The sequence below is a fragment of the Pseudorca crassidens genome, chromosome 17 (assembly GCF_039906515.1).
Source record: "Pseudorca crassidens isolate mPseCra1 chromosome 17, mPseCra1.hap1, whole genome shotgun sequence".
NCBI classification, from domain to species: Eukaryota; Metazoa; Chordata; class Mammalia; order Artiodactyla; family Delphinidae; genus Pseudorca; species Pseudorca crassidens.
The window spans coordinates 67,732,963-67,750,353 of NC_090312.1; the positions used below are offsets into that span (position 1 = coordinate 67,732,963).

At 37.5% G+C, this 17,391-nt stretch overlaps 1 protein-coding gene across 4 annotated transcripts in view; it reads left to right on the top strand.

Moving 5' to 3' along the window:
• The window catches only part of UBE2W (ubiquitin conjugating enzyme E2 W), a 76,147-nt gene that overhangs the window by 37,653 nt on the left and 21,103 nt on the right, over positions 1-17,391 (top strand). For all 4 annotated transcript variants that reach the window (XM_067712042.1, XM_067712044.1, XM_067712041.1 and 1 more), the window contains exons 2-3: positions 3,661-3,752; positions 11,257-11,359. In XM_067712042.1, coding sequence (XP_067568143.1) covers positions 3,661-3,752; positions 11,257-11,359 — 195 coding nt within the window. The remainder of the gene's footprint in view (positions 1-3,660; positions 3,753-11,256; positions 11,360-17,391) is intronic.

Consider the following 17,391-nt stretch of genomic DNA (forward strand, 5'->3'; position numbering starts at 1 on the left):
GTTGCAACAGGCAGGCTCCTTAGTTGCAGCTCGCCAGCTCCTTAGTTGTGGCATGCGAACTCTTAGTTGTGGCATGCATGTGGGATCTAGTTCCCTGACCAGGGATCGAACCTGGGCCCCCTGCATTGGGAGCACGGAGTCTTAACCACTGTGCCACCAGGGAAGTCCCCAGGAAAATCACACTTTTATTAATAACATATATCATACATTTTTTAATGCACAATTTTCCCCCTACTTTAACATATCTGAAATCAAGATATGTCTAATCAGTGGTGTGTAATTGTTTAATTGGTAGCAGTTTTCCTTTCCTAGTATTACATAAAATAATAGTGCATCTTATGATTGATTGTCTAAGATTCAGAGAACCATGGTACGTTTGTAATATATGTAATTAATTTTCCCATACCTCTCCGATTTAGGGACAGACAGGGTAGTATTTGGCTATGAACCTTTGGAACTATTAATTTTTCAGCCCCCTTAGCTCCCAGTAGTTTGTAAGTAGTTCTGCTTCTTTACTTAGTTACCTTCTTCTGCACGTTATTTTCCAGTTATCTCAATTCTAGGCTCTCATTTTCACCACTGTCTAGGAAAGCAGCCAGTGTTGCCCTGATGGTCTAATAATCTGGTGGTATCACTGCTTTTGCTAGTGTTCTAATGCACGTGTTTCTCATCTACTTTTGCTAACGCTTTGTCTTCAAAGTTAGGAGGTGAATGCTTCCTCACGTGATGATAGCTTTCTGTTGATAGATGCTACAAGGTATGATCTCTAAACACATGGTGTTATCTCTAAACAGTTACGCTAGTTTTTCACATTCTCAAGTGAGTATGAATTTTCCTTTATTTTTACATTGAACTCTTTAAGTCCTCCTTTTTTAGCTTCTGTGTTCATATTCAGGGTTCTTAGAACCAGTTTCTTAGAAGAGCCAGAGGACCCTTGAGGGACCTGTTTGCTTACTTAAAGACACTTCCTGCCCTCTTTAATGATTATTGTTCCGGGAAGGATCCCTAAGAGTGAATTCCCTGTTTCTATGAGCCTGCCAGACACACTGTTTGACCTTCTACTCTTATTTTTTTTTTTCCCGGTAAGTTTTATTAGTACACTGGTAAATCATTAGTTTTATTAGTGTGCTTAGTAAGTACTCGTTAACCCCCCAAATGTTCGTCCTGCTCTGTCTCTTTATTGCAGAGGATGTGGATGTGCAAGGTAGTTTATTGCCTGATAGCAGAGACAGTAAGGGACTGGCATGAATTGTCTTTTTAATGTAGTGACTCCACCCCTCAATTAAAAAACGTGCTCCAGTGAATGTCTTGGATTCTGACCTGTGATACTGAAATTGAAATGACGAAGTGGATGATAGCCCCTTCTAATGGGGAGAGTTGGAGCAGAGGTTCTGTATTAATCATCTTTCGCTGTGTGACACATTACCCCCAAATTTAGTGATTTGAAAGAACAAGCATTTATAATCCCATGTAATTCGAAGGGTCTTGAAGCAGAGAGCTGGATTCTGGCTTGAGTTTGCAGGCAGTATACTGGCCCCAGCTGTGTTCATCTGAAATCTTGGCTGGAATTGGAGATTCCAGATTGGAGATTCTTCCAAATCATCCATGGTTATTGGCAGGCGGCCCTAACCTTACCGCGTAGGCCTCTGAATTGGACTGTTCACAATATGGCAAGTGATTCTAGAGAGAATGACCCAGATGTAAATCATAATCTTTCATAACCTCATCTTGGGAGTGATATACCATCATTTCTGCTGTATTCTATCGGTTACACACACCAACTCTGGTACAGTGTGGGAGGGAACTACACTAGGATGTGAATACCAGGAGGCAGTTACTTGGAGATTGTCTTGGAGTTTGGCTATACCACAGGCCCCTTTCTTTGTGGACCTATAATAAGTAGTGTCAGGGTGGGGAAAACTTTTCTTTTTCCACAGTGCTCTTCACCGTTATCTTCAGGAGACCAAGGAATAATTACACCAACACGATTCTTCTTAACTTGCCTTTATATCCTGTTTCAGTTGGTAGCTATGCAAATCGACCTTCCTTTATATCTTAGTTCAATAACAAGGGCTGTCTTCCTTGTCTTAGTAAAGTTTTCAAGATCTGGAGAATTTCCACAGCAGTGTTTCCCAAAATGTAGTCATTGAAAGGAGACTTTTCCAAGATGCCCTACACTGAGAGGATTCCAGTACTTTTGGAAGCCTGTATGTTGTCTTCCTCCCCTTAGAGAATCATTGTGCAAGTTCGTATATCAGAAGTCTCTGAGAATTCCTGCTTTAAAAAAAATCCTTTTTTCTTTTTGTTGTTGAGCCCAGTGTTTCTGAAAATTTACTTGATCACAGAACCCATATTTGTTGACAGAAGTAGAATAAATCAAAAACCCTCTTCTAACATAGACACTTATCACAAATATAATCCTCCTTTATTCAAAACAAATTGTTTATGCAGCTTTATTTCTATATTTTGGATAATTAAAATTTTTCTAAACTAATTTTCAATTTGTAATTTTGCATTTTAGAAGGCAGCTGAGGTCAGAAGTTGCAATTAGTTGGTATCTTATTTTCCATGTTACTAGCAGTTATGATATTGCACCATCTGAGGAAAAGTTTTCACTTTTGGCAATTTAAAGAGCCATTGATTCTCAGCAAAGAAGGGAGGAGTTTTCTATTCTGTAGTGTTGTTAGATGGTGGTAAGCTTATTTAAAGGCATTATGAATTGAAAAGATCTAGAAACATTGCTGTATTGATAGTAATATTTCATTGTCTAGAAAAATCAGAAACTAACTTTTAAGTAGAGAGTTGTTTGGAGTTCTGAACAGAAATCCATGCTTGTGTGCTTTAATCCAAGAAAAGATGTTCATTAAGAATTTTTATAATGTTACGTGCACTTCTAATAACATTGGTTATTTTGTTTTTAAACCTGTAAATTATGGGCTGCTGTGGTTTTTGTTTTGCATTATTGTATACTGAAAAAGAATGTCCACTGATGATAACAAGGGAAGAACTGAACAATAAAAGCTGTACAAAAAAGAATGCAAATACATAGCCATTTTGGGGCATCTAGTATGTGAAAAAATGACTTTATGTATCTCAGGCCCTGGTATGTTATATTCTGGTGTTGAAAGATTAAATTATATGTGAATGATCCTATTTTAAGAAAATAAACAGGGGCTGTAAATTGTAAATTAAAATCATTTTAAACTTTTTCAAAAGACTTTTTAACTTAATATAGTTCTTCTCGAAAGCCTGTCTGTCTGAAATGATGCATTCTTTAAGGGTTATGGAGAACTGTGGTTTTTATAATTGAAAAGCAGTAAAGGAAACCCTGCTAAAACTTTTAAGCATTTATAACCATATAACTTTAATGGAGTAGTTTTGAAGTTTTATAGGTAGCTGGCTGCTCTTCATAACCACTTTACAACATCTAAGTTTACAAATATATTTAGAAATATTTGACAATAGATTGTGAGTTATAGGACAGGCAATTAAAAATTTGAGAATTAGGCATGTAAAATATATAGAAGATGTAAGGGGCTTGTAAAGGAAAAGGCGTGAGCATTTGGACGAAGTTTAATCAAGGATTTCAGACTGTGTGAATACAAGTATATTATGTTGTAAGGAAAAAATGTACAAGTTATTATTGATACTCTTTTCTAGAAACGACTACAGAAAGAACTGTTGGCTTTGCAAAATGACCCACCTCCCGGAATGACTTTAAATGAAAAGAGTGTTCAGAATTCAATTACACAGTAAGTGTTTAAGTTTTAAAGTACTTGTTCGTTTTTCTTTTGTTATCAATGTAATATATGAATATGTACTCATTTTAAAAATACAGAATTATTTTCTTATTTCATCCCATTCTCTTCCACCAAGAGGTAAGTACAGTAAACAGATCTTATTCTGTGCATTTATATATACAATTTCATTTTATAAAAGTTTCCTGCTAATGAGGCAGCGTTTAAAAACTTTGGTCTGACTTTGTTATGAAATGTTCTTCACCTGTAATAGAGCAGTTTGGTATGAGGTTATTTATCAGACTTTTCAAAAACATTTAAGGCTCTGAAGAGAATGACAGTCAAGAGGTATGTCTATCCCTGTCCCCTGAACATACTACATAGTTGCTTTCTTTACAGAAGGGTAGCTGAATGAATGTCAGACTCTTAGCACTCTCACTTAATAATAAGAAACTTTTCCATGAGGATGAAAAAGTGAAGGGTAGAAGGAGGACATAGAAGTATTCTCTAATTTAGCTCCTTCCGTGGGAGTGGAGCAGAAGTCTCTTCCCAGGTATGTGCCAAGAAGAGTAGAAATATGGGTCCCCTCTGTTAAAAATGAGCATTTGAATTAGTTTAAAGTGTTTTCAAGAGTATCATCCTAAGATTTCACAACTCAGTGTGGTCTGTCCTTACCACTCCTTTGATCTAACAGTTCTGTTAGACAAGGGTAAATGTTCTAAAATGGGAAATTTTTAAGCAATTGACTCTCTCCTTAAAAAAAAACTCCAAAAATGTAAAAGGAGTAGAAGCCAACAAGAAAAAGTTTACTATAGACCAACTTGTAGGACAAACTGAACAATTCAAATATTTATTGATATTCTGGGTCCAAAGAGCAAAAGTGACCAAAGCTCTCACAACAGGGACATATTTATTTTCAGAAGAAACGATTTTGATTACCTTTGACTTTGACATTTGAGTCAGTACTTAAGACAGGAGCCAAGCTTTAAGAACAGGAATATGAAGAAAGGGTATGTTGATGTTTGAATGGATATACTGATGTTTGAAAATGTAGTATGGGGGACTTCCCTGGTGGTCCAGTGGTTAGAATTCCATGCTTCCACTGCAGGGGGCATGGGTTCGATCCCTGGTCTGGGAACTAAGATCCCCCATGCTGTACAGCACAGCCAAAAAAAGAAAAAAGAAAAAAAAGAAAATGTAGTGTGTATTACTACATATTATAGATACTATAGAGTATCTAGCTCTATAACGATCTCTTTGAAACGTTGCTGGGTTCTCAGTTGACTGAGCAGTTTTAGATTCACTGCCAAATGAGTGGAAGGTACAGAGATTTCCCATGGACCCTCTGCTCCCACACATGCCATAGCCTCTCTAATTTATCAGCATCCCCCACAAGAGTGGCACATTTGTTAGAACTGATGACCCTACACCGACATGTCATAATCACTCAAAGTCTGTAGTTTACATTACAGTTCACTCTTGATACATTCTATGGATTTGGACAAATGTATAGCGACATGTATCATCATCATGGTGTCACACAGCACTTTCACTGCCCTAAAAATCCTCTGTGGTTCATCTATTCATCCTTCTGTCCCCTCCCAGCAACACCTGGCAACCACTGATCTTTTTACTGTCTCCATAGTTTTCCCTTTTCCAGAGTGTCATATAGTTAGAATCACACAGTGTGTAACCTTTTCAGACTGGCTTCTTTCACTTAGTAATATTCATTTAAGGTTCTTCCATGTCTTTTCATGGCTCTCAATTGACTTTTCATTTATCTCAAACAGGATTTAAAATGGAGCACACATTTAGAGTGTAAAGCATTTGTTCTATATGATTAAACAAGTGACTGTTTTTTGTTCTATATCATTAAACAGGTGGATTATACTCCATTTTCATCTTTTTCCTCTTTACCTTTGTTAACCTGCCTCAGAATATCCTATAAGAGCTAGCCCTATAGTTTTCAAGGAAGTAGGTACCAATCGTTTCCACTTTCAACCTTTATTTTTTGGGGGGTGGGGAGGAACTACACAACACAATGATTTATAAAAAGTTAAAGGACCATCTTACGTTTTTAAAATTGAAATATTTGTATAGATATTTCTACCACAAATTATAACTACTGGGACTTCCCTGGTGGTGCCGTGGTTAAGAATCTGCCTGCCAGTGCAGGGGACACGGGTTCGAGCCCTGGTCCGGGAAGATCTCACATACCGAGGAGCAAGTAAGCCCATGCGCCACAACTACTGAAACCACGTGCCAGAACTACTGAAGCCCGAGTGCCTAGAGCCTGTGCTCCACAACAAAGAGTAGCCCTGCTCACGCAGCAGTGAAGACCCAATGCAGCCGAAAGTGTAACTACCAAAATAAACAGCATCTTTGCTACAGAATAAACCTGTCACTTAGAGATGTTTGTCAGGCAAGAATTTTTCTTTTAAAATAATTTACTGTAAATGAACCAGAAAAGTTTTATTATCTTTGGACTATCTTCCAGGATATGAAAATAGACTTATAAAAATTAGATCTTGGGAATTCCCTGGCAGTCTAGTGTTTAGGACTCCCCTTCCACTGAAGCATTATCTCCAAAGTGGATGAACTACAAATCAAAAATTTTTTTTTAATAAGTTTATTTATTTTATTTTTGGCTGCATTGGGTCTCCGTTGCTGCACGCGGGCTTTCTCTAGTTGTGGTGAGTGGGGGCTACTCTACGTTGCGGTGCGCGGGCTTCTCATTGCGGTGGCTTATCTTTGTTGCAGAGCATGGGCTCCAGACATGCGGGCTTCAGTACTTGTGGCTTGTGGGCTGAGTAGTTGTGATGCACGGGGCTTAGTTGCTCCGTGGCATGTGGGATCTTCCTGGACCAGGGCTTGAACCCGTGTCTCCTGCATTAGCAGGTGGATTCTTAACCACTGCACCACCAGGAAAATCCAAACCAAATATTAATCTAGTTGAAAGAGATGCATATAGTTAACAGGAAATAAACACTGATTTTAAAATACTATTGTATATATACTTTTTCCTATTCAGTTCTTTAGTTTCTTTAATCAGGCCACGGCAGAAGCTGAAGCAAAAGATAGACATCAGAGCAATCAGAGATAGGGCAAAAAAGCAATGTTTTGATGTAACTACTGACCTATTTTGAAAAAATTATTTATTACTTGGGGAATTCCCTGACAGTCCAGTGGTTAGGACTCGGCACTCTCACCACCACATCCCAGGTTCAGTCCCTGGTCTGGGAACTAAACTCCTGCAAGCTGTGGAGTGTGGCCAAAATAAAGAAAAAAAAAATTGTTGTTTAAGTGGGATTATATGGGATGGGGTATATGGGTAAACGAAGATGATGAAAGCACGTTAAGCTTTTTGGAAGACAGTTTGGTAGCATGTAGACCTTAAAAAATAATGCGTATCATATCCTTTGACCTAATAACCTATACGCTGTCCTAAGGAAGGAACAGAGATACAGAAAGATTGGCTTAGAACTAGTTAAGTTGGGAAATGGTTTCTCAGTGTAGTAGAGTAAAATGGCACCCCTTGAGTTACAGTCCACAGCCATCATATCGTGTAAGGCAGAAATTTTGTGTAGTCATAATTGCCTTTGAACATCCCTTGAGAGAGGCTGTATTGGTATATATCCTGTATTAATATATCCAACAAAGCTAGTTCTTCCTTCAGAGAGGCATAGATGGCTGTTTCTTTGATTAGGAGCCATGAATGTGAAAAATACCTGTTTTAAACATTAGAATCACAGAACAATGGGTATTCACAGGAGGTTAAGAAGTGAGACTTCTCTCATCATCCTTACTCTGGGGCGTGTGTGCTTGTGACTGGAATTGTGAACATTGATGATTTGAATGTAATGTAATGTAAGTGTACACCTAATGCAGCTCTACTGGACTTGGAGTCCATTGATATAGAAACTGCAAAATGACTAGAATGAAATGTACCCTAAAAACTTTAACAGTGATTATCTTTGGGTGATTTTTGTTTTATTTATGCTTATGTAAATTTTCTGTAGTGAACATATGTTACTTTTTAAATTAGGAAAATGTTGTTTTAAATTATCCTGCATGATGTTGAGACGTATGCCTTCTTTGACCTATCTCTCCCATATATTGCAGGTGTCTTTAAGACCTTAAGAGCTATGCTTGGATAGGTCACATGTCAATTTATGGTATATTATGTGTCCTAAGAATTGCCTTATAAACAGAACGAAAGGGCACCGAGAAGTCCTGTGATTTTTTCTTGGACTGTCCCAGCATAGTAGGTGGGAGTGGGCGGTGAGGCTAAAAAGGAATGTTCATGGCTAGGAAAGACCTAGTTTGGTGGGGGTTTTTTTTGGTTGGTGGTGGGGTTTTTTTGTTGTTGTTGGTTTGTTTTTTGGCTGCACCATGTGGCATGCGGGATCTTACTTCCCTGACCAGGGATCGAACCTGTGCCCCCTGCAGTGGAAGCATGGAGTCCTAACCACTGGACCACCAGGGAAGTCCCTGTTTGTTTGTTTTAAATTTAACTTTAGTTGATTTACAATGTTGTGTTAGTTTCAGGTGTACAGCTTCAGATTCTTTTCCATTATAGGTTATAAGATACTGAATATAGGTCCCTGTGCTATTATACACAGTAAATCCTTGTTGTTTATCTATTTGATATATAGTGGTGTGTATCTATTAATCCCATACTCCTAATTTATCCCTTCCCCTCCCCTTTCCCCTTAGGTAACCATAAGTTTGTTTCTTATGTCTGTGAGTCTGTTTCTGTTTCGTAAGTAAGTTGATTTGTATTATTTTTTTAGATTCCACATATGAGAAGTATCATATAATATTTGTCTTTCTCTGTCTGACTTACTTCACTTACTATGATAATTTTTAGGTCCATCCATGTTGCTGCAAATGGCAATATTTCATTCTTCTTCGTAGCTGAGTAATATTCCATTGTATATATGTACATCTTTTTGTTTTGGTTTTTTATATATATATATATTTTGAAGTATAGTAGATTTACAATTTTGTACCTATCTCTGCTGTACAGCAGAGTGACTCAGTTATACACAGATATACATTCTTTTTTTTATATTCTTTTCCATTATGGTTTATCACAAGATATTGAATGTAGTTCCCTGTGCTATACATTAGGACCTTGTTGTTTATCCATTCTAAATGTAATAGTTTGCATCTACCAACCCCAAACTCCCAGTCCATCCCTCTCTCTCCCCCTTCCCCCTTGGCAACCACAAGTCTGTTCTCTATGAGTCTGTTTCTGTTTTGTAGATAGGTTCATTTGTGCCATAGTTTACATTCCACATGTAAGTGATACCATATGGTATTTGTCTTTCTCTTTCTGACTTACTTAGTATGATAATCTCTAGTTGCATCCATGTTGCTGCAAATGGCCTTATTTCGTTGTTTTTTATGGCTCAGTAGTATTCCATTGTGTACATGTACCACATCTTTATCCATTCATCTGTCAATGGACATTTAGGTTGTTTCCATGTTTGGCTGTTGTGAACAGTGCTATGAACATATATAGTTCATAAATATGAACTATAGTTTGAATTATAGTTTGGTCTGGGTATATGCCCAGGAGTGAGATTTCTGGATCATATGGTAATTCTATTTTTAGTTTTTTAAGGAACCTCCATACTGTTTTCCTTAGCGGCTGCACCAATTTACATTCCCACCAACAGTGTAGCAGAGTTCCCTTTTCTCCACACCCTCTCCAGCATTTATTATTTGTAGACTTTTTGATGATGGCCATTCTGACTTGTGTGAGGTGATACCTCATTGTAATTTTGATTTGTATTCCTCTAATAATTGGCGATTTGGAGCATCTTTTCATGTGCCTGTTGGCCATCTGTATGTCTTCTTTGGAGAAATGTCTGTTTAGGTCTTCTGCTTATTTTTTGATTGGGTTGTTTGTTTTTTTGATATTTAGTTGTATAAGCTGTTTGTATATTTTGGAAATTAAGTCCTCGTCCATCGCATTGTTTGCAAATATTTTCTCCCAGTTTGTAGGTTGTCTTTTCATTTTGTTGATGGTTTCCTGTGCTGTGCAAAAGCTTGTACGTTTGATTAGGAGGAAGGACCTAGTTTTAAAGAGAAAAGGTTTTTTGTTTTTGTTTTTTTAATGCAGCTTTTGCATTATATTTTATTTACTGTGTACTGCTTCTGATGTCAGGAATGTACTAGGTTTTTTGCATATGTAACGTGATGTATCTTTCCAACAACACTTCGAGGTGACTTTTTTTTTAACTCTAGCAGTTAATTTTTAAAAATACCTATTTTACAGTTGCAGTAGTTAAAACAGGAGAGGTAAAACAGCTTACTCAGGGCCCCACAGCTAATTAAGGGACAGATCTGTCTAATTTTACTGTAAAATATTGCCTCTTGGGTCTGTGGTTGCATCTTTTATTACCATATAAGGTATTTAGCGTGCATTGTGAAAATGAATGGCCATGTTCTTAAGGGTTTATATGTGTTCCAGCCTGATTGCTTTCAGAGAGTAGGCACATTTATTATTTTACATATTTCTAAGTCCATAATATGTGAGGTGCTCAACAGAACCCCAACAGTATATCCTCAATCTTCCTTTTGTTTCCCTGTATTTAAAATAATAAGTTTTTATGCCTGAAAAGTATAAGATTACAGGAATTGACCAGGTATACAATAATTATAAGTGGCATGGATATAATTAGGAACTCATTTTGCTTCTGAATTCTGCCCCGTCATCTTTGTCGTAATAATCTCTATTCCTCTACCCGCACTTTTTTTTTTTTAAAGAACAAAAGATAGTTCTTGTTATAAGAATATAATTATAAACAGATTTATATTCATGATTGTTATATTTGAAAACAAAGTAAGCTTACATAGATGCCATAGAAATCTATTTGGGGTTTTATTAAACAATTGAAACATAATGAGAGACAAAGGAAGGCCTTCTAGAGCCTTAACTAGCTATCACAGTAAGTGTACCGATGTCAAGTTAGCTCCCTTTTTCCTGTTTAGCCTTCTCTAGAATGCCGATGAGAAAATCGGTCTGATAGCTACACTCCTCTGTAGTCATTGCTGATACTGATTTCTCTCTTAGCTTCTAAAATAATTGATATCAGAAAGGCAATTGATTAGTTTGATGTTATGTATAAAATCTTTTCCGTAATTGTAAAGATAGTCTGAAAAAATAAGGTAGCATAAATTGAGTAGGAAGAGTGCAGGCTTTGGTGTCAGCACACCCAAGCTGGGTTTTATTTTGTTGTTTTTTCCGGACCTGGGTTAAAATTTGGCTCTGTCCTTTGTTAGCTGTCTCACCGTGATCTGGCTCTTTAACTGGAGTGTCAGAGAAGGAAACAGGGCCAGGAGTATAAATACCTACTCCTGGAATTGTTGGGAGGACGAAGTGTGTTGTTATACACGAATGACTCTCGTCCCAGTGCCTGGCATAGAGGAATACTCGGTGTTCTCTTTTCTCCTTCTCACCCCAATCCTTTATAACTGAAGTTTAATTTTTTTTTTTTTTCTATTCTAGGTGGATTGTAGATATGGAAGGTGCACCAGGTACCTTATATGAAGGGGAAAAATTTCAACTTCTATTTAAGTTTAGTAGTCGATATCCTTTTGACTCTCCTCAGGTAACAAAATGTTTTGCTTTTTAAATTTTTATTGTATTTTTGGATTATAGCAAAATGCTAAATAAGCGATTTTTGACTAAGTAAAAACTTATAAAAGAAATTCATTATAATTATGTGAATAGATTTGTTCCTTTATCTTATTTATAATATAATCAAGATCTTATGAACATTCTACCTTATTGAGATTAGGGCTTTGCTGCTTTTGTGCTTCTGAAAACTTAAGACTGTTTCTTATCCATTCATGTTAAGCAGAAAAAAGGGATGGAAATCTAACACAGGCCCATGGGTTGTGGGAGAACTTAGCATTTGGAATAACTGGAGGCACGTCTTCCTAGATAAGATGATGATAGAATGACATCGTTAAGAGGCAGGTGCTTTTTGGGAAGGAGCATGTCTTTGATTTCGCATTGGCATGCTGTCTTTGCAGCCTTTTAGTATTGCACAGGCAGAATATATTATTACAAGATGTTAAATATCTAGACCTCAGCCCCAAATCTGATCATTATAATTTGAGGCAGAGTCAATTCAGTTAATGTCTTAAAACTTGGACAAGGGATAATGGGGGTAGAGAAAAAATTTTGAGAGCTGCTTAACTGTGGTGAATGATTAATCCTTGGAGGTTAGAGAAAAGGAGACTCTAGGATGAATTCCAGATTTCTGGCTTGGTAAGATGGGTAATGAATTACTAGTAGCAAAATGATAAGACAGGTGCCCAACTCTGTAGCATTGCTAGGTAATGAGGTGTTGTGGATAGTGAAATTTCCCAAATAACTTGAAATTCAACATGTGAGGTGCTAAAATACGCTATTTTTGAGGAAAATCATATTTCATTGCTACTTTAAATAGAATATACCAAACAGCTTAATCAATTCTCTTAGCCATGTAAGAGTATAGATGGAAGTCAGTTATTGTATTGTGCTATAAATAAAGAGATGATTGTTTTAAGGCATAGAATTAAATGGAAACGGACTCCTTGAGTTCTAAAGTTTCCATGTGAGCAGAAAATTAAGAGGTTGGGGGCTCCTTTTTATCTTTATCATAAAAATAAGGCAAAGACGTATGTATTGTCATGACCTCTAGGCTTCTATAATAACCATGTGTAGACTGTAATCAAAAACCAAAGCAGATGTATTCCTTCTTTCCAGAAAATGATCTTCATTTTCTGTTGTTGGCTTTCAGCTTATCAGCATCATCTTACTGTTATTGCTTGAACCAGTGAGGTATCCACTTGTCACCTTCAACCTAAGTTCGTTGAAGGTATGTGAGGGAAGAATACACTCACCAGCTCAGAAACTTTGCCTAGGGGACTATTGGAGAAGGCTTACTCTGGGAACTCACAAATTTTTCATCAGAGGGAAATAATATTTCTGTAAACATGAAACCAAGTGAAAAGTGTTCTCTAAACTCTCAGTTTTTAATTCTAAATCAAATATCAAACTTAACCATCAGTTGAATTCCATCTTTAATTTTTCCGTAAGAACCATTGTAATAAATTCTATCATCTTATCTCATATTCCTTTTATCCTCCTTCCCTGGTTTTACTCCTGCTTGCTGGTCTGATTTTGGTGTCCTCCAGGTTCTTTTTTTTTTTGACATTATTATTATTTTAAAAATTAATTAATTATTTATCTTTGGCTACGTCGGGTCTTAGTTGTGGCATGTGGGCTCTTCGTTGCAGCATGTGGCCTTCTCTCTAGTTGTGACGAGTGTGGACTCAGTAGCTGCAGCACGTGGACTTAGTTGCCCCACAGCATGTGGGATCTTAGTTCCCAACCAGGGATCGAACCCGTGTCCCCTGCGTTGGAAGGCGGATTCTTAACCACCGGACCACCAGGGAAGTCCCGTCCTCCAGGTTCTTTATTCAGCGCTCCCTTTTTCTTCTCACTTTTTAAAGTCTTTAACCATCTTAAGCCACTGACTCCCAGATCTCCAACTCTGTGTACAATCTCTTTCTGAGGTTTAATTTCACACCCTTGTTGGACATCTCTACTTGAACACCTCCAGATGTCCAAATTTAACACAGCTAAACTCAGTTTTTTCTAATAACAAAATAAAATAAAAAAAGAATTTTTTCTTGGGTTTCTGTCCACCTATCTTCTCATGTTAAATTTATTTCCTTTCCCTCACTCTTAAATGCAGTTTTTCAGATCCTTTCACAGACTTAAGGCAGTCCACCATTTTTCTTACCTTATCGTCAGCGCTGTGTGGTCCAAGTGTTCAGCTTTTATCTGGACTATTACAAAATAGCCTCTAGTTGTTTCCACTCGTAGCCGTCCTTTCACAGTGCTGTTAGGTTTATTTGAAGGTGCAGTTACCTCATTGGTTTTCACACATACATCCATCACCACCATCCCCACCCTTCTTGGTAAATCCTGTGATGGTTCTTATTTCCTGTGGAGTCAAATCAAGCTTAGCAGTCCAGTCCCTTTATGGTTGAGTCTGACCTGAAGCATTTTAGCCACACATTACCTTCATGCCTTCTACTGTGTAGTAATACTTGCGTCATACTTTGTTAATGTAACCATTAAGTAATGTTATCTCTGAAAGTGAAAGATTACACGTAGAATGATGTGGAAACCCTAGGGCGGTTGTTCCCAATCTTTTGGAATATGAGGATTCCCTTTTAACATCAGTTAATTTATATTTATATTTATATATATATAAAATATTCTAATATCCATGATTGAGAAAATAACAGACCACTCTGAGTCCAGTAATACTTTTAAATTATTTTAAAATTCTATTAATCACATCATCTGTATGATTATAAAATAATTATAACATGTCCAGTAATCAAAGCTTGATGTACATATAGATTTCAAGATTTTTCTGATAACTAAAACTTTCCAAAGGTCCATTGCATTGCCCTGGATAAGGGCAGTAAAATTCCCCATTCCCCAAAGATTTTATTTGTTCAGATGTGGAAGCATTGGCTCTTGTTAGGTAATTAGTCTTTCATTTTCCTATGCAATAAGCAGTACTAAATTTACCACTACTTACAAGAGTAGAATTTGAGGACATATCCGTAGAATAAACATCTCATTGTGAAATTATTACTTTTGTGTCAGTGAGATCTTTGCCTGTAAATGAGATCTGTAAGACTATACATAAAATTTATAGGCTGTGTTATTTTCTTCTACTAGTTATAATTAATTTCACATGTATCTCACTTTACAGTGAAAAGGCTACCTATGTAAAACACGGTGTTTGGCCCAATCATTTGCTTTAAAAAAAACAATAACAGGAACAAAAAACTTTCTCAGTTAAAATGGGAGCAGAGATGAAGTACCTTTTCATCACTGTTTTCTAGTAATGTGCACTTACCAACAGCCATACAGAAAATAAAATTCTTTCTATATAGTGTATTCTGTTTCCTTATGCTAGGATACAGGTAAATGGTTGGTTAATTTAACATGTATTGAGCATGAACTGTGTACTTTAGAGATGGCAGAGAGCACAGAAATTAAAAAGGAATTGGGCCTGACTTTAAAAAGCCGATAATCTGTTTAGTATTTGGAGAGATAGACATTTATTCATTCATTCTGTAAGTATTTACTGAGCATGTATCATAAGACAAACACTTTCCTAGGTGCTGGCAATTCTGTGGTGAACAAAGTGGCCCTCCAAAAACCCTCCTTATGTGGAGTTTGCATTCTTGTAGAAAGAGAAGGACAGTAAACAAAAAGCAAAATATATAAAGTATGGAAGATGGTGAAAAAACGTAGAAAAGAGGAGTCAGGGTGTTGCAGCATTGGGTAGAGTGATCAGGAAAGATTTCATGAGAAGGTGACATTGGGGCAGAGATCTGAAAGAGGTGAATGCATAAGCCACATCAAAGGGGTGAGAGAAAGGGCAGGTGAAGACAAAATGCAATGGTCCTGAATCTGGAGCATGCCAGGTGGGTCCCTGGAGTGTTGTATAATCAAGAAGAGGAGAGTAGGGCCTAGGTCAGAGAGAGAATTGGGGCTGGAAGGTCCATCAGAAATTGGATAGGACACTTATAGCCCATCGTAAGAATTTTGACTTTTACTCTCAATGAGGTAGGAAGCCCTTGAAGATGCTGAGCAGAGGAACGACATGCTCCTGCTTAAAGTTAAAAGGAGAAACTTGGCTGTTATGTGGCACATTGACTTCTGGAGGCACAAGGGTACCCCTATTGCAGTGATCCGGCTGAGAGGTGATGGTGATTTGTACCAGAAGGGTAGCAGTGGAGGTTGTGGAAGGTGGCAATATGTTGGACTTACTTTAAAGATGCTAAAAATATACTTGCCTTGATCATAAAGCTTTAGAAACACTGGGGCAAAAGAGTAATCACTTTCCCCTCACTCCTATTCCCCCTCCTATTCATGCCCCTTTAACACGAACCCTTTTGTTGTGTTGCTTCAAATTCCCTCGTTGCAGACATCCAGAACTTATATTCATAGTGTCCTCATCCTTTTGCTCGTGGTCTGATTCTCCCTGATTTGGGAAAGCTATCAATATTCATGCTGCTGATACATATTAGATGACTAAAAGGGGAGAACTGAATTGAAAACTGTGCTAAAATTCTTATCCCCAGTCACTTTTGTCAAATATTTATCATTCATTTATGCTAGACTACCTATGTCATATATATTGTTCATAATTAGATATTTGATTTAGTTTATTAAACTCTCTGCTTGTATGTTCAGTTTTTATAGTTGCCCTTTAAATATTGTCATCTACTGACAATTTTAATCAGAGAAAACATCCCCTCATATTGTCCCTGTAGAAACCTTGGTATCTATATTGTAGATTGGCTTTATAATTATAGCCTGTTTTGTATTGCTCATTCTGTGTATATTGTATTTTCACCTAGCTTGATACACCATATTAGGTGTCTGACTTTCTCATCACTTCCAGAGCACTAGTCTGAACACATTAGTATGCCTTCATTGTGGTAAGATCTCAATACTGTGAGGTCATACAGTATTGAGCCTGAAGGCTTTGGAAGCCCTCAGGTATGATTACCATGAATTTCACGTTAGAAACAGTTAGCTAATATCCATCCTTTATATTGTTACTGTTGGTGGCTTTCAGTTTAGATTTTTTAGTACCCAAAGGTTACCCAGAGGTTGGCTTGCTTAAAATTTTAGGTTGGATGTGGGATGTGCGAACTTACCTCCAAAATCATAGGGATCCTGAGCAGAGTTCTTTCTCCCATCTCACCTGCTCCTGAATTTGAGCCACACTGGTGGGGGATATTTGGAAATTCACAGACACATGAGGACTTCTTCTAATGCAGACTCAGAACTTCAGATGTGGTTCACATGCATTAGATTTAACATCCTTTCTAAAATTGTGACTTTTTTTCCATTTAATAGCTTGTTATTAAAAACCTGTAATTCCATTTTACTCAGTATGGTTTATGCAGTGGGGAATGTGTGCAGTCTCCGGTCGCTGTTCAATCTATGTGACTACTTTGAATCTGAATAAATTGTTTAAAAAATTAATTAGCAAAATTATTCCCTTTGGTTTCAAATTCATCGTACTCAGTTATATTGTCATATCTGTTTTAGATAGTTTATCAGCTATTTGCGATTCCCCCCCAGAAAGGTTTTTGAACTCTGGAAACAGCTTAAAGTCTTTTAAGTTTTCAGAGCCTACTTGGCTGTATTAAAAAACGTGAAATGTGCATTCCCTCCTCTGGCTTGTACTGCATATTAAATAAACAAGGATAGTTAAGAGTGTGGTCTTGGGACTCCCCTGGTGGCGCAGTGGTTAAGAATCTGCCTGCCGATGCAGGGGACACGGGTTCGAGCCCTGGTCTAGGAAGACCCCACATGCCGTGGAGCAACTAAGCCCGTGCGCCACAACTACTGAGCCTGCATTCTAGAACCCACGAGACACAGCTACTGAGCCCGCGTGCCACAACTACTGAAGCCCCGTGCTCCGCAACAAGAGAAGCCACCTCAATGAGAAGCCCACACACCACAACAAAGAATAGCCCTGGCTTGCTGCAACTAGAGAAAGCCTGCGTGCGGCAACAAAGACCCAACACAGCCAAAAAGAAA